Source organism: Carassius gibelio, chromosome A17 (assembly GCF_023724105.1).
Source record: "Carassius gibelio isolate Cgi1373 ecotype wild population from Czech Republic chromosome A17, carGib1.2-hapl.c, whole genome shotgun sequence".
Taxonomy (NCBI): domain Eukaryota; kingdom Metazoa; phylum Chordata; class Actinopteri; order Cypriniformes; family Cyprinidae; genus Carassius; species Carassius gibelio.
Window position 1 is genome coordinate 18763223 of NC_068387.1, and position 13945 is coordinate 18777167.

Sequence of the window (13945 nt, forward strand, 5' to 3'; positions counted from 1 at the left end):
TGTGCAACAGAAAGAGGAATATCATTTAAACATGATGTATGTTGAAGAGGTGCATTTGATATTCTAAACACTCAGTGAAATGTAATAATGTTGTTGTGTGTGTGTGTGTGTTTTCTCTTACTGCTCTTGAGTGTTTGAAATGAGATCTCAGTTCTGCTGTCTTAGTTATGCAATTCTGCATTCCTGGAAACACAAATGTGTGTGGATGTGATATGTAGGCCATTGCAAAGTCCTCCTCAGGGTTACTGGAAAGAAAGAGAACTAAAAATTAGTTTTGTTGTTTTCACTGTGCACTACATAAACTGTCTGTATTTGGTACTGAACATCATTTTAAGTTTGAAGTTACCCATCATTTGAAAAATGGTTAATAGAGTGCTTCAGCCATTTTGCAAAAACCCAGAAGACTAATTCACCATGGTTTCCCTTGAAATTTTCCTATGGGTTTTATAATGTTTTTTTTTCTTCTGTTTATTAGTAAAATAAGGTCTGTGGTAAACATAACTTGACTATACTTGGATGTTTTGGTCTACAATGTAAATGATGTACACCTGTAATGAAACCTGTAATGAGTTTTTTAAAACATGTTTGTAATAAGTAACTATATAAGAATGGTCAGGGTGTGCGTGTACAGTTTACATTGTACAACTAAATGTGCAATTATTTTCAATATATATTTACCACAGACCTTATACTCTAGCACTCTATCAATATTAAAATTTGCTGAGAAAACCCTCCAAAGGAAGATAATTAAAATTTATTTTTCGGAACATTGAACATACATTACAAAACGTGCCTTTAGATGTCTGCATATTGTTTGTTTTGATAATTGAACATAATCTCTTACCGGCAGTACACAGCACTTGAGTCTGTATGGTTCAGTCATATGTGAATTCTTTCAGTCTGAAATGTTAATTGTTGGTCTATGTATACTGTATATATATGAGACAGACTGATATCATTGGCCATTGCATTATGTATTGATGTTTTTTTCAGCGACTGGTTCTATGAGCACTGTATTTAAAAAATTAATTAAACTTTAAAAGACATATTGAGACCCCTGCTTCCCTTTCAAGGGAACTTTGAACTACGTCCTCTAGGGGTCGCCAGTAGCAGCAGGTCAGACTGTCACTTCATTGCACACGATGGCGGTGCTTCAGGCGTATCAGGCTGTTCTGCTGAAAGACCTGGTTGAAGGCAAGGTCCTTTCTCCCGAGTTAGCAGAGTTGCGCCACACTACAGATCTCACTCTCTGTGCTTCTATTCGGGCCACCTCTGCTATGGCAGGTCCATTGTGTCTATGGTGGTAATGACGAGTCATCTGTGGGTGAACCTGTCGGAAAGAAAGAGAGGGGCTTTCTTCTCGATGCTCTGGTGTCACCTTTCAAACTTTTCGATACCTCTGTCGAGACAGTGGTTGAGAAGTTCAGGGAGGCAAAGGCGTGCTCACCAGCCTTCAAATCCTTTTGTTCCATGAAGGTCCAGGTCTGATCCCGTACAAACACAGGGGTCCTAAACCATCTCGTTTTGAGGATCAGAAAAGGGAACAGAAGGCTAGTCTTGTAGCTCATGCCCCTCCCCTGCCTGCAGGTAGGGGTAGGAGGAATCACGGGTCAAAGGGAAGTAGGCAAGATAAGAGATGTGATCCAGATGAGGCGGCAGCACTTTCGTCCTGATTAGAGTGATACTTTAGTATCTATTCATCTCTATCGGAGGGTTTTAACATCTGCTTTATCTTCCCTTTCTCAATTTCCCTGTAACCACCATCTCTCTACCTGACCACGGTTGGGTAGGAACTTCCTGCATTAGTCTCCTATGCTGGACCTATGATGTTTGGTTGGTTCTTTGGGTCACCTCTTGAGCAGGGCTCCAGCGCGGGAACCATGGTGGATGATCCATTCTATATATTAATGTGCTGGTGGTTATGTGTGTATAATTCTTCTGTGAGCTTTATATTCAGTGTTTTTCTGGGACCTGTGGGTTCTGTCCTTTCTAAGGTAGGTACTATGTGAGCACCCACCTTGGCTGGATTCAGAAACCGGGGGTTCAACTTGCAGTGTTACTTCACTCATCGATATTGTGTCCAGCTGGTATGATAACACTGGTTCCGGTGTTCTGTCGATTTGTCCTACGCTGTCAGATTTCCCTACCTCCCACTAAAACAGTGGGTACAACGAAAAATGCTACTGTAAAGTTATGATTTATTAATGTCTACACCTACCACAACCCTAATCATACTCTTACAGTACTACAAATACAGTAATTATGTGTTATATTCGCGGTTGTAGCTAGAAGGGATACAGTTACAGGAAACCAACAATAAATATTCTTTTCTACCAATTAGATTGCGTTTTTATTAAAGTCTACACCTACCCCAACCCTAAACCTACCCTTACAGTAATGCAGATACATTAAATATCGTTGTTTAGCATGAGACAAAGGACGCGATATTGATGTGCGCGTGCGCAGCAAACCCGGGTAGGAAAATCTGACAGGGTAGGATAAAATGTCAGGACACCGGCTTCATGCTTCCTGGATCATGCAGACATTTCAAAGGCTTCTGCAGGAGCCTTCTCTAACATCAGGCAGCATGGCACTGCAAAATTTCCTTGATGTTCGGCTAGGTCGCCCTGAGGACCTTCATGGTCACCAGGATATAATTCCCTTAGCACTCTTTTACAACATCCCAGCTTTTCTGCCCTGTTTGGACTCAAAACGAAGCTGTGCGCACCTGAGACTGTTACTGAAAACTGTGCTTTATGCTAGACAGTATTCATAATCACTCATTTATAAATTTTTTGAGTTGTAAAACATTTATGTACTTTATTAAGTGTACTGTAGTTTAGTGTGCAGTTCTGAATGTGCAGCTATAATGTAAGATTTATAATGTAAGAAAGTACATTATGCCTGTTTGTTCATGAGGTCAGCTGAATTCCTGCAGGAAACATAGGCCTACGGCAGAAATAAACAACAACTATGTAAAATCTAACATGTAAAATATGATATTGGGGACAGAGAGGTAAAGAGAGAGAGAATAATTGGGAGAAAGGAAAAGAGAGAAAGGGATTCTATGATTTTGAAGAATAAGCAGTTCAGAGGGAGGCCGTTGACGTGGCAGAGAGGAAGTGGCTTCAGTGTGACGGGGGGAATCAGGAGTGAGGAGGGGGGAGCCATGGGAGAGAAGGAAAGAGGAAAAATAAGAGCAAAACAGAGAAAGAGGGACTGTAAAAAGGGAATAAAACATCCCTTTACTTGGACATTGTGAAAATTAAAAGTATCACACTCTGTGTGTGTGTGTGTGTGTGTGCTGCTTTGAGGATGAGGACTGGAAAATGGATGTGAAGTACTCAGGATACTTAAAAAAAAAAAATTAACTCCAAATAACAGCGTCTGCAAAAATGCAAATTTATGAAAATGAGGATGCAATCTGTTTATAAAATTTCATCAAGTGTTATGTTGTTTTAAATATCAACATGTGACATGACCTTAAAAAACAACAAAAACAAATTCAGTCATAAAATTACAATTACAATATGTATACAGGAGAATAATAATTACTCTACAACAAACATTAACATAAACATTGCTTTAAATACAGGTATAGCCACATAGACTATATTACATATAGTGTGAAAGAATTAAAAAGAACTCAATGTTTTTGAAAGAGGTCAAGGCTACGGTTATTTGAACAAAAAATATTGTGGGCAGTATATGTATGTGTGTGTGTGTGTGTGTGTGTATACACAAATACACACACACACATACAATCTTTCATGTTCTGTCAAGACTACTGTAAAGTGCCATATTACACTATTATATTTTTACTTTATAAAATGCTTTTTTTTTTTATTAGCATAAACTCTAGAAATATTATGTTTTTATAGATGGATTGAGCCCTAAATTAATGCTAAAAACCATTAATGTAATACCATTAATGCAGTCATTGTTTCTTCTTTGGAAATAGAGAATCAGTCAGTGTTTCAAATGTGACCTTGCTGTTTTTTCCTTTTTTGATTTTTAACCTTAATTTTAACATAAACTTCTATGTTTTTTTATTATTATTATATTTATTAACATAATTAGGTTTTAGATAAAAGAATTTCAATAGTCTCAAATTTTTTAACATCCACTAACATACTAACAAACATAGACACACAAACACACACACACACACAAAATCAAAACATTTATTTTTGGTTTAAATAAAAATAAAAAATAAAAAAATCTAAGAAAATGAATGCTTAAAAGTAGACTTGACATTTTCTTTAAAACATTCAAACAGTGACGATGTGACAAACTTATGATGTCCTCGTGATTTGTTGTCAGTGTCTTTCATGGCTTTTTTCAGTTAGCATAAATTATAGAGATGGATTGAGCCCTAAAGCTCATGCTAAAAACTACCATTAATGTAGTCGTTGTTTCTTGTTTGAAAATAGACAATCAGTGTTTCGAATGTGACCATAATATTTTTGTGTCGGAGAGCAGTAGCATGTTTCAGAGATTATAAGCAAAGTTGGAGAGAATGCGAGTATGTGCTGAGTGTGTGAGTATACTTTATTTTCATAGGCCATATGCTTCTGTTTAAACTATTTTAAAGGGGTGGAGCATCATTTGATTGGCGTCTGTTTCCCCTTTCTCTATTTCCCGCCCCTTGAGCCCATAGCACTTGGTTTATTTTCCACATCTCATCTTTCACTCCTTTCGTCAGCTACCCCTTTTTTTTCCTTCTGTCTTTCTTTTCTCCTTTTGCTCCTTTTATTTATTTAGTCAGGCCTGTGTCCTGCTGCAGAAGTGATCAGAAACTCTTAGAGCCCATATGAGACCTCAGGGCCCAGGGCCGGGAGGATGTGCTTCAGGTTGAACTGTGATTGCTCAAAACCTTTTACCTTGGAACTTTAAGGTGGGATGAGACTGGATGAAAGTAGGATTTGTTGTACCTGAGCCTTTTTGCTTGGTGAGACATTAACTCCACAGATCTGTGCCTTTTTGGGCCATTGTTGTTGTTGATTCTTGGATGAGCCGTTGATCTTGTACCACTTGCTGATTGGCTGGGGCTGTGTTGGTGTTGGTGAATGGCGCGGCGCAGTTCAGGTGGACGCGGGCATGGAGGCAGCTGGCTCACAGCCTGTTTTTTTCCATCATCCTCAGGAAGAGAACATGGAGAAGCCCTGGGTGCAGAGGAGTGTATGTGTGTGTATGTGGTGACGGCAGACTACCAGCGTCAGGAAAATACAGAAATCAGCCTAAAAGCAGGAGAGAGAGTAGAGGTGATTGAAAAGAGTGAGACCGGTGAGTGACACACATTCATACACACACAACGTAGTCTTGTATGTACAGTGGGGCCTGAAATTCAGAAATCACTGGTAACATTGCTTTTACTTTGCAATAAATGTAATGCAAAATTTTTAAATACAACTTACATAATAAACATCACAATTGGAGTTTTTTAAATAGTAAAAAGAGCATGAATTTCAACATGAAGTTCTCCAGCATGTTTTGAGATGATCCAAAGAGCTTCTTGTCCTCCAGTCCTTCAGCAAGAACACCTGTCTGAACAAAGCGTCACATGACCAATGTCACAAATTTACCTATTTTATTATTATTGACCTAAAATTGAACAGAATCTTCATTGTTTTTTATTTTTAATTATAATATTTATTAACATAATTTGATTTTGGATACCAGATTTTCAATAGTCTCACACTATTTAAAATCCACTAACATCCTAACAAACATATACACTCAAAAAAGAAAAAAAAAAAAAAAAAATTCAGAACAGTACATTTTTGTTTGAATAAAATAAAATAAAATGTGTTCTTTAAAGTGCACTTAACATTTTATTTAAAACAATCAAACTGTGATGATGGAACAAACTTATACTGTCCTCATGATTTGTTGTCAGTGCATTACTTTGACCTTTTGTAATCGGTCTTTCATGGCAGCTATGCTTATTTTTCTGATGTCACAATTATTATTTTTATGGCCTCTTTGGAAGCTAAATGACTGAATAATGATTATATAGCTTGCACAAAATGACCTATTTAATTCCAAAGACATAAAAAAGGCTCAATGGTACTCATTCATCATAAATCACCTTCACAGCAAAAAGTCTTTCTTTTTTTTCTTCTTTTTTTTAAGGAACAATATTTACCATTTTACATGTATTTGGATGTCGAAAAATTTCTACCACAACATGAGTTGTTGCAAAAAGCTTTCCAAGTATAAAAAAAAAAAAAAAAGTTTGGTTTACACGTCTTACAGAATTTAAAGCAGCAGTTGGATTTCATTTGGCGAAATGGAAAGTTTCCAGCCTATACTTTGTTTAAAACAAATAGTGCGTCTGGAGAGAATTTAGTGACTTTTATTTTTTTTTACTGAAATACTGCATTGAAATTTGAAAACTTGGAGCATGCAAAGACATGCAAATTAAATGATCTGTTCTGAGAAAAGCATTGATATTGAGTCGTTTTAGAGCAGCAGAAGAGTTTGCGTAAGTCTGGAAAATGCCCACCACAGCCAGAGACTCGTATTTGAGTGAAAGTCTTTAGATCATCTTAATGGATCCGCCAGAATCTTTCCCCAGCAGAAATAGTTTGTGTTCATGTATGTGTATTTGTTTATGTGTCCTTGTGTGAGTCCTCTTCAACATCAGAGAGAGCTGTTATCATGTCTCTCTTTCTTACATTAGTTTGGAATGTTCTGATTCTGTCTTTTAACACATGCATACACACAAATGCTGTAGATGAAGGCATGTGCAATATATGCTATAACAAAAAGACTGCAGATATCTGATGTACTGTACTTACATGATTCAATCTGTCCATTTATTTTCCTAAAGGAATTTTTATTTGACAGAGCATAATAAACTGGGAATCTGGAATCTGTGCGTGTGTTTGTTTGCTCTAATGAGCGTCTCACACTGTGAGCACTAACTCACAGCAGGTGTTTGCAACCAGTGACAGCTTGTGCTCCGCCTAAACAGTTTTGTGGTTCTTACAGTTTTAAGGCTATTTTAAAACATTAGTGAAGTATAGTTATAAGGGTTAAAAATTCATTAGAATTTTGTAACTGATATGATATACACTACTGCGCGTTTTTAGGATTTTTACTTTGTTCATCAAAGCATCTTAAAAAATAAATATATATTTCCATAAAAAATATTAAGCAGTACAACTGTTTTCAATAACAATAATAATAAATGTTTCTTGAGAAACAAATCAGAACTATATTAGAACTGTTTCTGAAAGAGCATGTGACTGCAGTTTGGAGTCATTTCTGCTGATCACAGAAATAATTGAATTAATAATATATTAATATTAAAATAGAAAAAATATTTTAATTTGTAATAATATTTTGCAATACTTTTTTCAACAAACAAATGCAGCATTGGTGAGCATAAAAGACTTGTTTAAAAAAGAAAAAAACGTTAAAAAAGATCTTACTGAAATAAGATATTGTTAACTTCTGAAGTTAAAGTGCAGCTAAATGTTTAAATGTCCCTCCATTAAAAAATATCATGTAATGTACCTGACTTTGCACATCAGTACAGATAATTTAATAGCTTTGCAGTGTAATATAAAATAATAATAAGATACTATATGCATGCATATTTATACACTATGTTACAAGGAGTCTTTGCTCCACCTCTTTATCCACCAAATGGTCCTTGGCCTGAAAATGGTTGCATTACAGAAATCACAGATGCTTTTTGCCATATCCCTTTTCCCTAAAAATATTATTTAATGGTTTGATTTTTGTTTATATTGTTGTGTTCAGGACTAGTTAAACTATGAAGACAGAAGGGAAGTGACCCAATTCAAATGAACAGCTGGAATCAGTTACATCAGTGGTATTGCTCACGGACTCTTTCTCTTTCTCTTCAGGGTGGTGGTTTGTAAGAACAGCTGAAGAACAAGGCTGGGTTCCAGCTACATACCTTGTCTCTCTCACAGGACACCGAGACCGCCACAAAGCACCAAATGGAGAGAGTAAGACAGATTCACTGCAAAAATAAAAATTTGATTAAACCATGCTACCTCTAAACTGAATAAAGAACCGTCGAACAAACAAGGCACATCTTTCACAACAGATGGCCAAATGTCCTGTTTTTCTTTGTCTTGCGCAACCCTTCACTCGTAACAGTTTCAAATTAATTTGTTTCAAAAGATTTATGGATGAAAACTGTTGGTGAATTCTGTTATGGACGCAACTTGATGCCATGTCAGCACATAGTCTTGCTTGGATGAAATCTATACAGGCATTGCATCATAGCCAAGGGACCCCCTTGCACCACAAACACACACACACACACACACACACACACACACAGAGAGAGAGAGAGAGAGAGAGAGAGAGCTCTTGGAGCATTTAACAGCCTGGGAGTGGAAATTCCAACAAAGATGTCAGATTTTCCATCTCCTGGTCCAGAAGCTTTTACTGTACAACCAGGTCTAGTGCACACTGACCCATAGAGAGAGAGTGTGACTTTTGGTGGAGAGATTCTGCAATGTCTTCTACACCAAAAAAGCAAACACACTAAACACAACCCAAGAAGTTTGGACACCTAAGGCACATCCAAAAATATATGAATTTGATTGCATAATATAAAAATTATCAAAAGGTGTGGCATGTATGTTATATAAATATAGCATGAGCAAACTTTTTAGGAAGAAAAACAAAAATTCACACCAAATTAGATGAATAAAAATCATTGTTGAGGGTACTGTGCAGATACACATGTGGGACAGCTACACACTCCCTGACAGATTTACAATATATTTGTTCTAAGCTTTTTTTCTAAGTTTTGCATTTGTATGTCTATGTATATTATATATATAGCAGAACAGTGTACATTGAGCTCTCTTTCCTCTTTTGTCTGTAGCAGAGAGGTATATCACGGTTCAGTCCTTCAGCAGCTCAAGTCAGGATGAGCTGGGATTTGAGAGTGGCGTCATTGTTGAGGTCATCCAGAGGAATCTGGAGGGCTGGTGGTTCATACGGTAAACTCATCTTCACCTGTTTATTCTTTTCTTTAAACTACTTCAGTATGCTTTGAGAATCCTTTGCTTTTTAATGGGTTTTTGCAAAGACAAATGTAATTGTAAAGTATGCTTTTTAAACAATTGATGACAAACAGGCAGTCCTCCAGTTACTCCTAAACTTACGCTTTCACTCACTCACTCACTCACTCACTCACTCACTCAGAAATAAAGGTACAAAGTTGTCACTGGATGGTAGCCTACAGTGCTAGAACCTAAAAGGTTCAGTGTCACAAGATACTTCTAATATGCTTCTAATTTAAAATCATTCCACTATGCTGATTTGGTGCTCAAGAATCTTATTACTATCAATATTGAAAACATTGTGCTGCTTAATAATTTTTTTTCAGTATTCTTTGATGAATAAAACGTTCAAAGGAACAGTATTTATTTTAATTGTGTTTTTTTAAACATTTTTACTGACACTTTTGAGCAATTTAATGCATATTTGCTGAATAAAAGGAATAATTTATTACAAAAATAGAAAAACAAATCTCACTAACCCCAAGCTTATGAATGCTATTGTATATAGTTATATAGTTTTATTTGAAAAATGCCCTTGGTTGTTGTTGTTTTTTGTATTGAGACTATGTGAATTATCCCTCTCTCTGTTCTCTTCTCAGTTATGGTGGAAAGGAGGGATGGGCTCCAGCTGCCTACCTGAGGAAAATGCAAGATGGTGTCATAGCTGATAACCAGGCAACTGAGACCAATAAGCCAGCTGTGCAGGGTCAGGTGGAAATCATCGGAAACCTTATGGATATCAGCAACCTCCTGAACAAGAAACCTGCCAACGAACGACACTCACACACACAAACTGACACCAGTGCACACCGTAACAGCAACACAAACACATACATGCACTCACAGACTGACACATATACACAGTACAATGGCAATGCGGAGCAGACCGATGCTTACGGTAACAATACACACACCGATAGAAACAGCAGCAGCAGCAGTATTAGCACAGCAGCTAATACAAGCAGTAGTGGTTTAGAGAGAGTCTCTGATAATCCGGTCAGCCAGCACACAGACATCAGTGTGCGTCTCTCAGTCTCAGACAGCAGTGTGTCTGTGTCAGTGTCGGATGCTTGTGGAACTGCGTCTGTTTCTGAAGCAAGTGTATCTTCAACATTATCCGCAATAAAGACCAAAACCGTCCCTACATCTCCTGCCATTGCTCGAGTCGCACCTCAGAGATTCCACAGTGTTGAGACCAGTGAGGTTCTTTCTTTTTTACTTTCTTTTTCTTTAATTTTCACTATTATAAAATTTTCATTCTGTTCATTTCCTTTTGTCTTTTTTCTTTATTTTTTTATGCATCATTCATAATTTTTTTGAGCCATGTTATGTTATAGTAAACACATTTTGATTTCTGATTCGTTTTTCCTAGGATCACCATCAAACAATCAAAAACCACCTCCCCGTCGAGAAAACAGCCTGGTCAGTGTGTGTGTTCTCATTTTTCCATTCTCGGTTTCTTTTTTCCTCTTTCTCTGCAGTACACACACACACACACACACACACACATAAGTCGGTCATTTTGTGGTTTATAGTATACTGAACAGCATATTTTTCACTTCGCTCTCAGGGATTTCAGTTACCGCAGCCCCCGGATCCCCCTACTGTTGAAGCTGAGTATTACACCATCGCTGAGTTCAGATCCTGCTTGACAGATGGCATCAGTTTCAGTGGAGGACAGAAAGCTGAGGTAAGACACTTTTCAGTTTCACTGTTTAATCAGTTTTGGGGATTTTTTTTTTTCATTTTATTTATTTTAATAAATAAAAAAGTACTGCTATTCAGCAAGGATGCATTAAATTGAACAAAACTGACATTAAAGACTTTTAGAAGTTGCAAATGATTTCTGTTTCCAATAAATGCTGTTTTTTTTTTCAACTTCCTGTTTATCAAAGAATCCTGAAAGAAAAATTGTCACAGTTTCCACAAATATAAGTGATTGTTTTTAGTATTGATAGTTTTAATGTTTATTGAGCAGCAAATAAGCATATATAAAATGATTTCTGAAAGACTGTGTGCCAATGAAGATGGAATTAATGGCTCATGAAAATTTAGAATTGTATTTTATTTTTTAATTACATTTTGAAGCATACATCTTAATTAGCATAAAACACCCTGAAAAGATTTCTTTTCGTAAAATAGTTGTATAGTTTTACAAAAGGTACTGTTTCTAAATCAGTGACAAAAAAAAGTGGTTTCCATTGTGACGGCTTAGCCTATATAACAACTATATCGTTGGTCAAAACTGTATAGAACTTCAAGGTTTGTATCTACAATAAAAAGAAACTGATCTAAAATATTCCGTAAAAAATGTGACAACTCACTCTGTTGCTGCAGATAACATTATAAGTATTTCTACAGATGTTCTGGAAACTGTGTATGTTTACAGGTCATTGACAAGAACTCCGGAGGCTGGTGGTATGTCCAGATTGGAGAGAAGGAGGGTTGGGCCCCATGTTCTTACATCGACAAACGCAAGAAACCCACCTTGAACCGCCAAACCAGTACACTGACCCGGCCAAAGGTCCCACCTCCTGCTCCACCAATCAAAAAGCAGAACTCGCTTCCATGTGTTGAGTATGAGGCTGTGAGTCCAAGGGTGTACGAGGAACCAGAATATGATGTTCCAACAGTGGGCCTTGAATTCGACCTTGAGAAGGAGTTTCTTCCAGGAGATGCACCAACTAAAGCCCCTCCTCCTCTGAGTCAGCGTACCGTTTCTTTTACATTGGGTGAAGGGGATGAAGAGGATGATGAGGGTGTTTATGCGAACGGTGGCTTCAGAGCTGTACCACAGTGTAAGGACAGTCACTCGGACACATACTCGTCCTCTGTGGCTCACCGGACATCTATGTGGGATCCACCGGAATATGACGCCCCAACAATCGAGTCCAACATTGAGACCAATACAACACTCTACGCACACACAAAGCAATCTAAACTCAAACAGCAGGCTGACGAGTTGAAATCCAAACCATCGGTGCGTCCAAAACCTGCAAACCAAGACTGTAGTTCCATCAGAAGACCCCAAAACCAAGAGGAACCAGGCCAGATACATTTCAGGACCTCCCGCACATCTGAGGACTCGGAGAACGACTCGGAGAACTTCCAGACGTTCTCTCATCCGCCTTCCTTTTTGTACCACACTACTGCGGCATACCAGCGGGAAGAGCCGAGTGAGCTCAGCTTTCCCGCGGGAGTGCAAGTAGAGGTTCTGGAGAAGCAGGAGAGCGGCTGGTGGTTCATCCGCTGGGGGAACGAAGAGGGTTGGGCGCCCACTTACTACTTACAGGAAACCAAAAGCTCAGAAACAAGTGGTACAGAAGCCAAAACCATAGAGATGGTTAATTCTGAGACATTTTGGTCTGCGTCTCCCGAGTTGGAAATATCATTGCAGGGAGATGTTGGAAATATGGGTAAATGCGTAAGTTTGGAGAAGAACGAGCAGCGTGTTAACCAAAGCCTGAAGAGCGGACACCGATCTAACCACCAGAACTGCCGGGTTGGCGTGAAGCAGCTCGCTGTCAGACCTCAGAATGTCCTCAAGGACAACACTAATACACACACAACTTCAGTAGGACAGAGGAACGATGCACTGCCTAGTCACAGCTACAATGATCAAAGCACCTCTTCCTGTGCAGTTAATACTGAGAGCATGAGACGTAAAGTACCGATGTCAATGGTGAAGCCTAAACCACATCTGATCCACAACAACCTTCGCGAGGAGTACGTTTCTGTCGCCGACTATCACGGTGACGCAGAGAGCATGAGCTTACCTGCTGGTACGAGGCTGGAGGTCCTGGAGAAAAACCCTAATGGATGGTGGTACTGCCGTGTGCTTGACACAACTAAAACACAAAAAGGATGGGTGCCCTCCAATTTCCTGGAGAGGAGGAGCTAATGGGTTGCCAAAATTAATTACCAAATGCCCTTATGTCCCATACTCTCTATTTTGCCCATGATTAAAAAAAAAACATGTTCCCTTTTTAATTCATAAGAGACATGGCTATCTCTTTTCACAAAATCAAGGGGAACACTAAGAGAGTCAGTCAAAAGTGAATTCTCTTGACTGACACCTTGTTTATATGCTGTATACTCCTGCTTGTGCCGGATGATGTGATCTTATTGTCACTGAACAGATTTTTAGTTATTGCTCTTAGCTGTTTTTTTCTTTTCTTTTTTCTAAATAAATATCAGATTCTGTTTACAGACTAAATGCACTTTCAAATATCTATCTATTAGGGGTGTAACGATACGCGTATTCGTATTGAACCGTTCGGTACGACGCTTTCGGTTCGGTACGCGGTACGCATTATGTATACCGAACGGTTCGTTGGAGTATTTAATTATATTTGAAAAAAAAAAAAAAAAAGAGAGAGAGAGAAATATAATGATATGCGTTCAACAAGGTAGCCCAATAACCCAAACAACGTAACAGGCAACGCCCCTGACACTCCCGAAGAAGAAAAAAACACCATCTTATATGTTTATGTTAGGCTACTCAGCAGGCGCTCGCTCACTCAGTACACGCTGAAGGCTCGTTGCAAAATAGCCAATGCGTTTAACAGACTAGAAATGAGAAGATCCTCCAATAACCAACAGGTCTGGTGTTTGGGTGCACTTTGGATTCCCTTTAAGCTATAATGGTGATGGCAAGAGAGTGGTTTCCTTTCCAAAGCGCTCGGGCAGAAGCGCTCATGAGGCGTCTGTCTTTGCTAAGCAACAATGACGTGCTCTCTCCATGAGACGCGGAAATTTCAGCGAAGGATAAATGCTCTGCTACTAAAAGCTCTGCTACTAAATTTATTTCAAAATTGCAATCCATATACAACTATGATCAGCTGATCCTTCATCTTGGCTGAGCTCTCAACGTTGTTACGGGAAAG

General features: G+C 38.3%; 1 protein-coding gene across 4 annotated transcripts; it reads left to right on the forward strand.

The window, feature by feature from the left end:
- Nucleotides 1–4729: 4729 nt before the first annotated feature.
- Nucleotides 4730–13435, forward strand: LOC128031645 (SH3 and PX domain-containing protein 2A-like). Of its 4 annotated transcripts, none has more exons than XM_052619956.1 (8): nucleotides 4731–4897; nucleotides 5146–5286; nucleotides 7881–7985; nucleotides 8879–8996; nucleotides 9659–10257; nucleotides 10432–10481; nucleotides 10630–10749; nucleotides 11449–13435. In XM_052619956.1, exons 2-8 carry the CDS (start codon nucleotides 5184–5186, stop codon nucleotides 12958–12960), a joined length of 2607 nt encoding a protein of 868 aa, XP_052475916.1. In that variant the 5' UTR covers nucleotides 4731–4897; nucleotides 5146–5183; the 3' UTR covers nucleotides 12961–13435. The 4 variants fall into 4 exon arrangements, with proteins under 4 accessions (XP_052475914.1, XP_052475916.1, XP_052475915.1 ...); XM_052619955.1 differs by having other exon boundaries at nucleotides 4732–4951; XM_052619954.1 differs by having other exon boundaries at nucleotides 4730–5286; nucleotides 8882–8996.
- Nucleotides 13436–13945: the final 510 nt, after the last annotated feature.